This window comes from Pezoporus flaviventris, unplaced genomic scaffold (genome assembly GCF_033815535.1).
Source record: "Pezoporus flaviventris isolate CSIRO_AGI_PZ_B2104156 unplaced genomic scaffold, CSIRO_AGI_Pfla_v1 ptg000031l, whole genome shotgun sequence".
NCBI classification, from domain to species: Eukaryota; Metazoa; Chordata; class Aves; order Psittaciformes; family Psittacidae; genus Pezoporus; species Pezoporus flaviventris.
This window is the reverse complement of record NW_026892579.1, coordinates 48,593,948-48,609,011: the sequence shown is the minus strand read 5'-3', so window position 1 is coordinate 48,609,011 and position 15,064 is coordinate 48,593,948. Positions and strand designations below refer to the sequence as shown.

The 15,064-nt window shown below is 44.0% G+C and overlaps 1 protein-coding gene across 3 annotated transcripts in view; it reads right to left on the bottom strand.

Annotated features, from left to right (window-relative positions):
• The window catches only part of KLHL29 (kelch like family member 29), a 403,241-nt gene that overhangs the window by 35,051 nt on the left and 353,126 nt on the right, over positions 1–15,064 (bottom strand). For all 3 annotated transcript variants that reach the window (XM_061460941.1, XM_061460942.1, XM_061460944.1), the window contains 2 exons: positions 5,024–5,222; positions 2,640–2,822 (listed from right to left, as the gene is read on the bottom strand). In XM_061460941.1, coding sequence (XP_061316925.1) covers positions 2,640–2,822; positions 5,024–5,222 — 382 coding nt within the window. The remainder of the gene's footprint in view (positions 1–2,639; positions 2,823–5,023; positions 5,223–15,064) is intronic.

Sequence of the window (15,064 nt, the reverse complement as noted above, 5' to 3'; positions counted from 1 at the left end):
TGTGCGGGTGAGGGAAAGAAAAGGGGAGAATTGTGTGAGATCCTGGAATGGCAGCAGCTTTGCACACAGCAATCAAAGCCAGTCACAAAGTAAAAAATCTTCAAATGACATTTGACTAATTAAAATAAATCACCCTCAATGGTGAGCATCTGTTCCGATGATGCATATCTGTGTCATTTATTCATGTGCCCCAAAGGCTGGGTTTAGTTGTTTTTTTTAATAAGATGACATGAAGAAATCAAGATGTCAGACTGAGAGGGACATGTGCATAAGGGGATAGACCCTTTTCAGTGTTCATAAGTAACTTCCAGTCTATTCAATTACTGCAACACTTGCACGAAGGTGCTCAGGAGGCACAGCCTATCTCGGCTTGCGAGACATGGGCCAGTCTGAAATCTAAAATACTTAATACAGTGATAGATTGAAGGCACACATACATGGGCAGAACAAAGTCAGTGCTTGCACTGCAGGCTTAATGTCTAATTTTCAGAGACAATTTCTTAATTTAGTTTCATTAAGTGATAAAGAAAAGAATCAGATGTACCACTCTGGTGAAATAGTTCAGGATGCTCCAGTGAAATACTCATATTGGTCATTTTTAACTTCTGATTGAAGCTTCCAAGGTAACCACTTAGTGGGAGTCTTACTATTCCCATTTTGAAGCACAAAGAGGTGAAATGATTCATTTCAGACCACACTAGGAGTCAGTGGTCAAGCCAGGAAAAGAAACTACACTCAGTTCGTGGTTTAATGAGAAAACCAGGCTTCCTGACTCTCCAAACCTATGATATGCAGTGTGGGAACCAGTACTTGGAGCTGGCAGGGGTTCATTCCCATTTCTGTTGGTTCCCCTTCCCTTTTTCCAGTATCTTGTAAATTTGAGCACAGCAAAGTAGCAACCGACACTCAGCCATGCGGGACTTCCAGCTCTCCTACTGTAGCCAGCAAGTACTATCAGGTTGCTCATCCAGATTCAGGGGAAAGAGCTAAAATAAGCTTTGAATTTAAGATTCAACAGCTTTTTTAGCAGGTATGGCACAGCCTAAAATGGCTCTACATATTGAAAAGTACCTCAGCTAAGAATAACTAAACATCAACCTCTTACAAAAGCTTCCATAGAAGGCTTTCACTCCAGTGGCAAAACAAGCACGGGCAAAAAACCCCATCAAGAAATAAGTCCCAATACATCCTTAGGGCCTCTATGCAGTATTGATGGAATTTAACAGCACAGGAAGCAATTTACTGAAGAAAATGCAGTGAGGGAACTCGGCAAGGGAAAGGCAACAGCTGTAACCCCTTACTGGTACTGCCTCCTGCATCTGTGCTCCCAACTACATCCTTGGATCACATACATCTGCACCTCCCTGCCCAGCTTCCTCTTTTATCATCAGACCATGATGCTATGGGCACAGCATAGACAGCTACTTGGGGAGTTCAAGCCTTTTATGAAGTATGGTTTCAGTTTCATGGAAACTAAGAAGATTACAGGGCTAGTGACTACTGTCAAAAGAGAGGTCTCAACAACAAGTGCAAAATGTGAATGCTTCTTTAAGCAAATACTGTTAAGTGTAGGTCACATTCAGCAGTTCAGCCTGTCTGTCTCAAATTCCATAACCCACCATTTAGACTCAACTACAGGCAGTATTTTAAATTGTGTTTCTATGGCAGTGAAACCTCTTTCCATGCCTGATGGTTGTCAGACCTATTTTCTTCATGTTGCAACTGCAAAATATTGCTGTTGACTGCTTTGAGACAACATTAATGTCATAGTGGAATGGAGAATGATAAAAGCAGGGAAATTCTTCTCTTCCAACCTCCCTTCCACTTGTTTTCCTCCCCAACACCTCCCAGCCCCATGAGCAGCTGGGTGCAACTCTGGCGTGTCCTTCTTTGTCTGTGCTGCTTATGTTGTAAGGAGGGAACTTTTTTCCCAGCCTAGTAAATCTGGGGATGAAGGGATTGAGAGCAGTCCTGCAGAGAAGGACTGGGGGATACTTGTGGATTGGAAATGAGCTGGCAATGTGCATTTGCAACCCAGAAAGCCAGCTGGGTTGCATTAAAAGGAGCATGGCCAGCAGGTTAAGGGAGGTGATTCTAAACCTCTACTCTGCTCTTGTGAGACCCCAGCTGGAGTGCTGCATCCATCTCTGGGATCCCAACATAAGGACAGGGAGCTGTTGGTGGAAGTCCAGAGGAGGCCACAGAGATGCTCAGAGGGCTGCAGCACCTCTGCTATGGTGTCAGGCTGAGAGAGTTGGGCTTGTTCAGCCTGGAGAAGAGTACGTTCCAGGGAAACCTTACTGTGGCCTGTCAGTATGTAAAGTGGGCCTATAAGGCCTGTAATGAAAGGACCAGAGATAACAGTTTTAAACTGGAAGAGGGGAGATTTAGATTGGACATAAGGAAGAAATTTATTACAATGAGGGTGCTGAGGCACTGGCACAGGTTGCCCAGAGAAGCTGTGTCTGCTCCATCTCTGGCAGTGTTCAAGCCCAGGCTGGACAGGACAGGGCTTGGAGCAACCTGGTCTAGTGGAAGGTGTCCCTGCCTATGGCACGGGGTTGGAACGGGATGAGTTTTAAGGTCCCTTCCAAACCAAACCATTCTATGATTAAGTTTCTATGAAATCTGCTGCTTACCTGAGAGATAGATGTTGTCCCCAGCACTGACCACACTGAAAAACTCTCGATCATAGAAGGGCAGGCTGGCCAAAGGGTACCACTTGTTGTTTTGAGGATTTAAGCAAGTGACCGCTGTTAAAGCACGCTGATTCATGCCAATCATCTGACGACCCCCAACTAAGACTATTACCTCAGCTACACCTAGGATTCAAGTAAGAAAGAAAATAAATCAAAGTGTCATCTCTCAGTGAGGCAGGAGTTTATAAAAAACACTTGTCAGCCAGGGTAATTTTAATGTTTTGTATATAAGTCTGTATTAGACCATGCAATGAAATAAAGAAGGGTGAGAGAAAAGGGAGTGTGTGTGTGTGTGGCATAGCAAGTCTAATTCTCTGGACAAAACTTCTGCAATCCACATCTCAGAGTTTTTATTCCCACTTCACAGCCAGAGCTGAGTCAAATCTCATCTGAGTGTTACTCCAGATTCATCCCCACGGTGATGGCCACAGTTTAACTCTGGGACATTTTGTGGCTCCAACCCAACAGTGCAGTTCTGTGGCTAGTTTGGATTTAACATGTAGCAGAAGTGTTAAAAATCATTCTGCAGTGATTGTAAAGCCCCAGTGCAATTTGTTGCCAGGAGAGGTAGGCTCAGAAGCAGGACCACGGGGCCAGGAGCTGGAAGGAATCACCATTTTGGGAGCTGTGCTCACGGCTGTCCCCATTGCTGTAGTGTGTTATGGTGCCCAGCCTAGAAACACGTGTGCACAGGCCAGGGGGGGTCAGAAGCATGGAAGTGAGATTGTCAGCAAGAGACATGAGGAGCTGCAGCAGAAAGAAATGCGTCTGCAGAGTAATGGATAGTCGTCATTCTTCATTAGTGTTTCCACAAAATATATCTGTGTCATTCAAGCAAGGTTACTCTCTTAAAAGTTATTAAGTTAAAGTGCTGTACAGTTTTAAATATTTCTCAGTAACAAGAGATCATTATTTTTGAGCCACACCAGAAAATCTAATCACCTGTGCAAGACATAACTTGATTATAATCAATGACCTCGAGAGGGCATGTGACATGCTGCAGTGAGTCAACAAAGGGTGTTTAGAGATCCTTTGTGCCTACATGAATGCCGCTGATATGCAAAATAACATGATTCTATATAATTAGACTCTGACCTAAAAAACTATAATCACCCCCTCTTACCCCAAGAGAATCACTTTTCCCTCATCAAGCTTCTGGAAAGGGATCGTATTACACCTTCAATTTTATATACATAAAATAAGCACTTTTCAAAATCCCGTCAAACATCACACCATTAGTCATTGTCTTCAGTGAAAGACTTTTTAGGGTAGATTGTTATTGAAAGTCCTCTACACTTCATCCTTCTGAAAGGTGCCTTGATGAGGCAGTCTCCAGAAGCTGCAGATGCCGTGGTTTGATATGCCATCTCTGTGCCACATTAGCATTGGTGGCAGTGACAGTAAGTTTTGCCTGGTTTTGTGATTGTACTTATGGGAGGCAGAAGTACTGGCAGAATGTTAAAAACAATTCACCTGTTCCATCTGACTCCTTTGATGTAGTTTTCCTACATGATATTTACACCACTCTCCGTTCAGCAAATAGCTAGGACATTTCTTAAGGCCAGCTTGGACAGAAGCTTGGGCAACATGGTCTAGTGTGAGGCGTCCCCGCACATGACAAGGGGGTTGGAACTAGATGGTCTTAATGTCCTTCCCAACCCTAACTATTCTATGATTCTTACATTACTGTGATATGGGCTCTGCTGGCTAGTTGGAAGCACTTGGGGTTTTCACATGTATTTTTCCAAAAAGGAAAATGCATGTGTTCCTCAGGTGAGAAATATCTTGAAGAGGCAAGGCTCTCCGTTGCTGTTGGGCCTTTAAAAGGGAATAAATCATGTGTGATCCATTTGTTTTGGAGGCAGCAAATAGCCCTGACTGGTACTGTAAGACTCACCATATGAGAACAATATATTTCCATAGGGCTATGAAAGTGAAGCTGTTTTATGAATATTAGTCAGATCCTCCCAACAAGAGGCTGAATATCAAGGAAGCAAACTGTACACTTATTTTTGCAGCTAGAGAAACTGAGGCATGGAGGGGAAGGGGCTCCCTTTCAGGACAACAGTGGAATGTCATGGTTTCTACCAAAGATAATAAGTAATTCCTAGAAATTAGGCTCCTTTTAAATCTTGTTTAAGGACTGTACATCTAAACTACTGTGAAAGGCTCCTAAATGCTCCATCATTAGTGGAAATGGAAAATTGAACTAGAAATATCCCCAGGCTCTGAGTAGGAGCCAAGGGAAGGAGCCATGCTCTGTACTCTATCCCAGAGTGTGTCCTAGCCAGGGAGCTGGTGTCATTGAGGAAGTTCTGCTTTACCTGCAGAGAGCCTGGGCCGGGTCCTTGGTGTCTGCATCTCTTGTCGGGCATGTGGCAGCATGTGGTAACGTTTGGCTTCATTCACTAGATCTCGGCAAGCCTCTGAAGACTTTATCAACTCCTCGTTGTCAACAACATTTAGCAGATAGCTGGGATGGATGAAGGGGAGGCGCACCACTGCCAGCAACTCTGCAGCATACTGTGAGGGGGGAAAATAATAACACACTACAGCTTTTGTGCCACAGTTCAGCCACTCAGCATCTCCGCCTCCTTCCCTTGCAAACTGGCCCCTGTCACCCAGCCTGGAAAAACACTTATCATGGATGCTGCATACAAACCCTGCCTAGAGATCGGGTGGGACAGAGACATGAAGCACTCAGTGCTCCCTCACCCAGGCTGGTTTTGGTCCCAGGAGACTGAAAATAACCTTCAAAAGGTGGCAACTCTTGTTACATGGCACCGTATGGAGGATTTTTGAAATAAAAGCCCATTCTGGACTCAGGTGGAATGTAACACCTTGTGCACTGGAGCCACGGACAGCTTCCGAGTTTTCTGAATTAACCTTGAAATGCGAGCGTGGTTGTTGCACACTGTAAAAAAAACCCAAACAAGTCTTTTCTGGCATTATAAATGTGAAACAAATGCTGGTAAACAGCATGGATTTCAACAACTGCTATGTCAGAGACTTAACAGTCAGCAGCCAATCTGCTGAAAATCTTTTAATTAATATGGTTTATTTGTTGGTGAAACAAATCATGTCGTTCTAGCTTTTGGGGTAGTCAGACTCCAGAGGGTGCTATACAAATACTGACAGTATGTTTCATCTTCTAAATAAATACATTAAACCTCAGAGGGCAAAGGACACCCAAGCAAATGAAGTTGTCTGTCACTGAACACGGCTTAAAGGAGAACAAAACCTCAAGAGAGAAAACTGCAATCAAAAAACCAGGAGCCCATCCCCAGATTCTTCTTTTTATATGTAATTGGTTATATCACAACACAGCACAAGATCACAGTAACAGGAAAACATGGTTCTTGAAAACCAATGCACACAAACAGGATGCAAACTAAGGGTGCGCAGTAAGAAAAGATAATCAGCTGTTTTAATAAACATTCATGTAGAGGCAGCATCCAAATATCCCAGCTGGGATTGAGGCCAGGATGCAAATAAATATTCCTGAGGTCCATGTGACTGGTCCTGAGGAATGCTGGGCGCAAGCAGCATCTGCTAGCCTGCAGATGCCTCCGGTCTTCCAGAAGCTACTTGGCGCTCGCTTTCTTTTTCAGCAGTTGTGCCTGTCCCTGCCATGTGTGAGAGCCAAGTCACAGCAGGAGCAGGAATGGGAATAGGGCAGGGGCACAGCAAGATGGGAGGGCAGGGATGCAGCCTGAGCCAGATAATGGGTTGGTCAGGCAGGTGAGGATGCAGTGACACCTGGGACTGCTTCCAGGGCTTCCTCCTTCCCCACCCCAACTGAAGAAGCAGGCTTCATTTAGGAGGAAAACAGAGAATTCCTCCTAACAGCAATTCTCATTCCTTTCCTGCCGGAGAGCCATGTCAGCCTCATGTGAGCTCAGTCAAAGTGAGGATGTAGCTATGTGCAGGGAGCTGAAATCCATGCGTGCCTGCAGGGTCATGGCAGCAGGGAGATGACTAGGGTCTCCTGCTTTCTAGCCCTCCTGACACCAGGACTGGCAATTTTAGATACAGTCTGTAGAGTTGAGGTCTGGCCACCCTGCAGTTGTTTGGGGACAAAAATGTTGTTTGGGGGATGCAAAAGGGATGGGAAAATGTCAGCGCTCCTCTTCTGAAAAAAAAGCAACTAACCCATGTGAGCAGTGAGTCTGTGGCTCCTCACTATTACCTTTGGCATTGCACAGGAACAACTAGGCTTGAGATCACTTCGTCAGCCTCCAATCCTGAAAAGACACTCCTCTCTTTTCACTTGCTGAAATCTGTTCATAAGGTGCTTTCTAGGAGGTAAAATGGATGCTTCCCTTCCCCAGAGTCACAAACGTCAGGCACTTGGCTGCAGATATCTTAATGTCATTAAATGGTACCTTGTAAGGAGAGGGAGCAGCGGACATATGGCAGTGGGTGGCAAAGCTTTGATTTCAGGAAGTGCTTTTTTAAAGAAGGCTGGAGGCGTTTAACCTTACATGGGAGCCAAGACAAAAAGTGGCATCGGAACATGGGAATAATACGGATAGTGGGTGTACAGGGGAAAAGCCAGACAACCCCCATGGGGGAGGTTAATCCCCATTACAGGCTGCTAAGGAAGCAGTACGAGTTGCTAAAGGGCCATTTAAATAAAGTTGTAAAATATATGGAAGTATATACAGTTGTCAGCACTTCCCCTCCGTGCAGCAGGACACACCAGAGCTGCTCCTGATGCTCCCGAGGCAGGTCTGCACTTGAAGCAGCCATAACACAAAGCAGTGCAATACACAGGCACAAACAGTTGTGCCACTGAATTACGGGCTTGACAGGCACCACAATGTCCCAAATTCAGGTGAAGTAGAGGAAGAGAGCTCCCCTTCAGCAGGGACATACCACAATTCCCACAGGTCCAGTGGAGCAACTGCCTCCATCTCCCACCTTTCCCAGGATAAATGGGGCAGCACCACTGCCTGAGCACAGCAAGCTCTCCCTCTCACTCGCCCACCTTGCTTTAATTAGATAAGTGAGAAAATGTGATTCTGTTTCTCTCCTGCATCTTCCCCCCCCCCCGCTTCCGCCTTTGTCTCCTCTTTTGTCTGAGCTCATGGCTTATTTTGAAGGGGAATAATAATTAGAACATGTTGCTCCCTTTCATCAGCTTGAATGTTAATGTCACATATCAAAACCAATGTCACTTTTCACTCTTATTCTTCCCTTTGCTCAAACAGCTCAGAAAAGCTGGCTCTGTGTGTGTGTATCTGTGTGCGTGTGTGCACAACCACACGCAGTTGCAACTTGGGCTCACTGCTGATGGCATTAATGGCATTAATGGTACATATAATCGCAGTGTTTTTCACCAAGCGATTTGGAGAGTGCATACCATTGCAGTGTCTCTAGAAGACAGGAGAGGCTTTTATAAACCAACAGCTTTTTGCATCACCTTTTTTAAGCACTATAGTCAAGGGTGAATTTCATTTAGTCTCACTGATTTAAGAATATTCAAGTGATTTAGGCAATCAGCAGCCTTTTTCTTTTGGATTCTCCCTTACGAAGGCTCCCTAGCACCGTTAGCTATGATTGTACTAAATATCCTGTTACTATTATCCTTTTCATTTAAGACTGGAATAAGCACTGCAAAGCATTTCAACCTCCTTACCATCTGCTATTTGCTTTCCATTCTCCTGTGTCTTTCTGTTGTTCCTCATACAGCTATGAAATATCTACTACACCTATGGATGTTACTGTTTTTTTATTAAAACAGCACAATGCCAAATTCAGCAGACAATAACCTTGGGTCCCTAGAGCTTCAGTTTGCTCCTGTAACCCTGGGAATGTCTTCTTCTTGCTACTCAGCTACAGGCGCTGGCCGGACAAGTAGAAGTATTTCTCAGGTCTTTGCTGGGAATCATTTATGACTGGTCTACAACCTGCCTCATATGCCAGGGTGAAGCAGAGAATATTAACACCCCTTCTGGCCTAAAATTAGGAGTGGTTAACTGAAAAACATGGGAGACCATGCCTCAGCTCCTTGAAAATGGACAACATCATGAAAAAATCTAACAAAGTTATTTTTATGTAAGGGAAGATTTTGAACACCATCAGGACTGTTTTTTCAGGTTACCTGAACCTCAGCATAGCTCCTGTTGGACGAAGGGAGCTGTTCATGTTTTGCACCAGTAGAAGATCTAGTCCATATACTCCCTGCTGAGCAGTGACACTGCCAGATATCCCCACAGTACTGTGCAGCAAAAGCTATTTGTACAGTCACTGGGAACACAGAAGAGTAGCAACCTTTGAGAGATGCTATCTGGCTGGCTTTAAGGCACTTAATTCAGTGATACCAACTTGAGTGCTGAGCTAAAAGCAAGGTTTCCAATAAGCTTGCAATCACAAGTGTGTTTCATAAAGAAACAGAAAGAAAAATCTTGGGAGATCTTATCTTTTCTTAATTACCTCAACATTTCAGAGGAGAGATCCAGCTCTGGATTCGGACACCTAAATAGGTACACACAAGCAAGTATTTACTTGTCAGCCAGACATGTGTAAACTCATGTTATAATTAATAGAGATTTAGTCAACACACTTAACACAGTCCTCAGAGCAATCTGAGCTGAGAGGATGCATCATGCACCAGGGGAAGAAGAGAATATCAATGTCCCCTTCTGGCCTAAAACTGTGAGTCATCAGATCCAGAAAAAGGGAGTGTGTTCCTCAGAACATGCCTAAGACCATGCCATGATGAGATGTCTACAACCAGATGTCAACTTAAACTGGAGGGAGGGTGATTAATTGTCCCCTCTGATGGGAATTTTTGCATCCATTAGCCCTGGATGCTGTGCTTGGAAAGTTACGATCATGCTACAAGGAAGCCTAAATGTTAGCACTGGGTCAGTGCTGACTTAGAGGAATGTGTAATCAACATGTACTTGAAGTTGACCCTTTCAAGCCTTTCCCTAATCATCTGTTCATACCTAAGTTACTCCCATCTTGTTCTGAAAGACAGAGCTTGAGCAAACTAGATTGCAAAGCAGTTCAGTATAGGTTTTTTTTTGTTCCTGGCTCGTAGTTGGAGTGAAGACATTTACTTTGCTAAACTTTTTGTGACATTTTGTCTCCTATTAATTATATCTGTATTATGAACTCTTGCTTGCAAGTGGGCTTTGTTCTGGTATCTTTTAAGTCTCAGTTACAAAACCCTCTACAGTATCACATTAAAAATAATCTTTTTATTCTCAAATCTCTAATCCAGTAAAATCCTCACAGGTATTCTCCAAAAGGACTCTCAGTGTGCTCCTGCATAGACTTGGGCTACAACTGTATATAGTTAGTTTTAAAGGAAGTATGTTTACTGCTACAGAGTCAAATTTCCTGCTCCTTAAATGCTACACTTGAAAGCTCTGAAGATTCTTAACATTTTTGAAGTAATGCCCAGAGAGGTTAAAATAATGTTTCCCTTATGCTTTATAACTTATCTGTCTCTCCATTTTACTGTTCTTCCTACAAAGGACCCTTTGTACTATCTGCCTAAAGAAACAGGATTCAGCTAGAAATACAAATACAGACATTAGGTTACCCACATTACAATTGGGTTTTGGCCCAATAAACTGCTGTTGCAGCTCTTTATGCATAATGCCAATAGAGTTTTTAAAACATTATGAAGTAGGAATATATTCAATTCATCTGAGAGTTACAAAGGAGATTTATGTCATCTCACATCAATCTTGGGTTCAGACTTGCCCCACATCATGCACTGGCCCAATGTGAGAGCTGCAGCAAGAACCTCCTTGGATACAGGAAGCAATCAGGGAGAGATCTGAAGTAGAATCAGTTCTCCATTGCATAAAACTCCTTCAAATGAGAAGAGGGCACTCTAGTTAAAAAAACATCACCCAAAGTACCTAAATGGCAGATTCTAGCCTTTGATGTCTATTCTGTAACACAGGGGGCTGTGCCAGTGGTAACGGCTGGGGATGTGGCATGGCAGCCATGCAGGAAGATGCACTGGAGTAGTGACATGAATGCTATCTCCCTGCAACCATCTCCAGCTCAGCCCAGGCTTCCCCAGCAGGTTACCCAACCTGATACTCAAAATACTGCTGGCTCCAAGTTTCCAAGTGCAAGCCCAGCACGAAGTGGCTGTCTGGGGAAGCCAATGCCGTTTGCCGTTCTCAGAAATACACCTTTTTTTGGCTAGATTTTCATGGCACTGCCCTGCTATTTGGTAATGAAGGTACTTGCTTTAATACATCTAACTCCTGGGTATTACAAAGACATACTGTATTTCCAGTAACCTCCTGCACATTCCTACACCCAAGGTCACACCTGAGCTCCCTGGTGTGCTTGGCATGTTTATTAATTGCCTGTATTGGCTTCTGGGAATTGCACTGCTGCCTTCAGATTAAACCCAACGGCTTTGTAGCATGTCAGCCAGCAGCCTCAAAATATCAGGAGATAAATGTGTGGCAGAAGATTCAGTTTGCAGATACAGGGTTCAGCTGGTGGATCGGTTGTGACATGCCATGTGTGTAAGTCTCGTGCCTAGCAAGAAGGAAAGAGGAGACCCTCTGTCTTCCTGAAATAAGGTTTCATATGTGACATCTTTATGGCATCACAGCTGACTAAACACTGTAATGTCATCAGTGCCACATAAAGCAAACTGCTGTCCTCATCTCCAACTTGTTTGCAAAGTAGCATGTGGGTAGGTATTTCTACCAGTAATATGATGAGAGTTTTTTAAATATGAGGAAAAATAAATCATTGATCCATCATACTTGGAATTTACCTGATACTAAGGCTTAAAGGAGAACCTTTGCTCTTGCCATGCGATGTCTGGCTTGCTGACTAAATTACCAAATAAACCCCTTAAGTTCCCCCAAAGGTTACTACAGAGGTGAGTGGCATTTCTCATGTTTATAGGCAATCACCTACTCAAACACCTGTAATCACACAGATGTACCACAAAAGCACGCTGCCAACAACGAAATTGCTGAAGCTCCTCACACATCCACCCCTACAACACACTGAAACATAATCCATGTGCAATAATTCTCCAAAATCTTCCTGCCCACTGTGTAAACCGATTTTGGTTCTGGAAGTTGGTCCTGATCCCTGGGGCCACATGCAGCACAAAGCAATGCAAGTGAACATGTATGAGAAGCTGCTTGTGGATGTGTGTCTTTGTAATGTCATTGCTTCGGCAACAGCAGAGACGTATTTTGTAAAAAATAGGAAAATGTGTTGGGAAAGCCACCAATGAAGAGACTGAGAAGACTGGGACACGAGGGAGCTCCTCAAACCAATTTAAACTTCAGCGAGAAAAATCAGTAGATTTCCAGTCAAGGGTATCCCTTTAAAAAACTTAAAAATTTTTGTATGGGGGGAATTTAAGGAACTGCGAATGTCACCTGCATCCTCTGTTTAATGCGGTTTCTTCCTTCAATATATAGCTAAGGGAATGTTCCTGCACTGATTCTGTTCCTGCTGCTCCTTTTTCTTTTCTCTCTGTAAGCCTGTACAGGCTCTGAGTGTGTCTGCAATAGCTTTTTTTAAATCTGAGCTTTTTGAGCAGCCCATCCCTGGGAAATCATAGGGGTTACTGCTCATCCCTTGCATTTTTCACTTTCAGAGCAATTGGAGCTTCTTGCACTTTCATTATGGCATCTTTTTGAATTTGTCTGCTCTTCCCGCAAATGGATTTCAAAGCATCAGGATAGTGTGGGCTTTTCAAAGAAGCCTAATTGAACTGAAATAGAGTGTTAGTGCCTAATTCACTTAGGCTCCCTTGGAAGCTTCCTTTTCGTACTTATTTGAACACTGCTTCCCTGATGCTTAATGCCCTTAAGTACATTGATTGATCAATTAATTTCCTATTATGATGAACTTAAATAATTTGTACATGCTGGTATCGGGTATCAGCTTCTGAATATACCATTACCTCCTTGTCACCGCAGAGCAGCACTGGGATTTTGCTTGTTCCCTGTCAGACACTCTGTTTTCTTGGAGCAAGCTGCTCATCTGCATAACTTTGGAGACTCTTTAAAATGTGCCTGAGAAATTATGCTACCATCTCAACAGCCTAACTGCAGACCAGGGATCTCCCATCTGCTCTCATGGTTACCAACCCCTTTTCCTCTGTTGGATCTTGCCTTTGAGTTGCCATTCTCTGTCACTGCCAAAATATTGCTCATGGGCATTTATAGCATTTTTTACATAAATCCTCTTCTCGTTCTCTCTACCACCTTTTTTTGCCCTCACTGACAGATACATGGCTTTCAGGTGGGCTTTGTGTTTGCTTAGACTAATTTGTCAAGTCTCAAATTCATCCCTGTGTCCCTTTCTGTTGTTACGCCCCTTGCATCCTTCCAGTCAACTCTCCTTTGGGCTTCAAACACTTGCAGACGTTTATCCCTTTACAGCTGTCATTAGGCCAAGTCATGCATATTCACATCTTTTAATCTTTTTTTCCTCACATCAGTTCCTTCAGTCTTTTAATCATTTGTGTTGCTCTTCAAATTACCTCAAATTTGTCTACGTATATCTGTTTCTTGGACACCACGAAGATGCCGTTCAGAAAAATCTGCCTCCAAGGATACAAGTCCATAGAAGGCCTTTTAATGCCTTAATGGTGGAGAAATCTAATTTTACTGCTGGACAGCATGATCTTAAACAGGGTTTAAAAAAAGGGCACACGATTATATCCTTCAGCATGCAACAAAAGATGACTGCCATTCAGCTGAGCCTCTTGTCTGTCACCCATCTCTGCAAGTACCTGCCCCTCTTCCAGCACTATTCTGGGCAACTTTGTTGAAATGTTTGTCCTCTCCACACTTCCTGTTTGTTCTCAGGGTGAGAGAGAAGATTCATGCAAGTGGTAGTCTAGGTTTCGCAGCCTTTGTTATTAATAAATATGCTACTATACTTTTTATGTCAGAGAAAACACATACAACTTTGGACTTGGAGCAGAAGATGGGAAAGTTTCCAATGAGCTTTGGTAAGTCTGTTCCCTGTGCAGGCAGCAAATTGCTGCCCATCCAACAACCTCACACCTCCGCCAACCTCACCAGTGCTGATGCTGGGCATGACTACAGCTCTGCGCAGCACTGGCAGACCTTAGTACTGGCAGACAACAGCTTGTTATCTGCCGGATCCTCCCAACATCCCACATGAGAGGCACCACTTCCCTCCAGCTTACAGTGTAAGAAATGGGGGTAGTAAGGTGAAACAATCTGCCCAAGGCCACGCAGAGAGCTGGGGGATGAGCTCAGGTGAAGACTGCTTGGGGCTGGCAGAAATCTTTCCTTGTTCAGATGGCTCAGACTGTGCTGGTTTCCAGGCAGTAAAGCCTCCATTATACAATATATTTTTTGCATGAGTTCCCCGGAGTTGTAATAAGCTTATCAAGGGGATAACTGTTAGGATAAACCCTACAATCTTGTCCATCAGTCAGGAAGAGAAATAAACAGAGAAAAACCCAGTAGATTCAGCTTTTCCAGATGTGTCAGTCGGCTGCAGGCTTTCCACTCAGTGACAAGCAATCAAAGGGACTCCTACAACCAGCACTCCGTGTCTGCTGGTACAGGAAATTACCTAACTAGTCCAGACCTCACATCACAGGCTGCTTCTTTTGGTTAGACTGATTTCGTGTGACTGCACCTCCAGCAGCACTGAAATAGCTCCATAAACGTTACCATATGAGCTGGCATGCTGTTCCAACGCACTGGATACGATTATTTACCAAATCCTAGCTTAACACAGATGTCATTCTCTGACTGCCTCTTTGTCTTACGTAGATGGATAAGTAACCTTTCAAGGACTGTTATTCTCTGTAAGAAGGCTCAGGTGATGCTGCCTTTTGTAATGCCACAGAGCACTTTTATAAGCACCATAAGACTTCATTTGAGCACAATTTACAAAACCGTAAGTCAGTCAGAGTGCAGCTTTTCAATTTGCCTTGCAAGCAAATCCTGGCTCCTTTCCTGCCACTGCTCTCCAGAATGGTGGGGAATGAATGAGGAAAAGCAGAAATAATTAGATACCCGAAGAAGAGCTTTTAGAAAGGCAGAGAAGAGCACGAAGACAGCAAATTCAGTGCCCTTCCAGGCGAATAGGAGGCTCTGCTGAAAATCTTCCCAGAGGCTCTTAGAAAGGGGTCTGGGCAGGAGGGGAGGCAGTGACGGATAAGTTGTTATAAGAGTACAGCACAAGGAGCTGCAGTGCGGGGAACACTAGCCGTGAGATTTACTGTCCCCAGGTGTTAGCTTGCACCCAGAGTGACACAAAGCCGTTAAAGCACAAGGAGTTTTGGAGGGCTGCAGCTGCCCCGGGGGCAGCGGGTGCTGATTTAGAGAGAAAGCTCCTTCTCTAAGCTCCTCTGTGGGGAT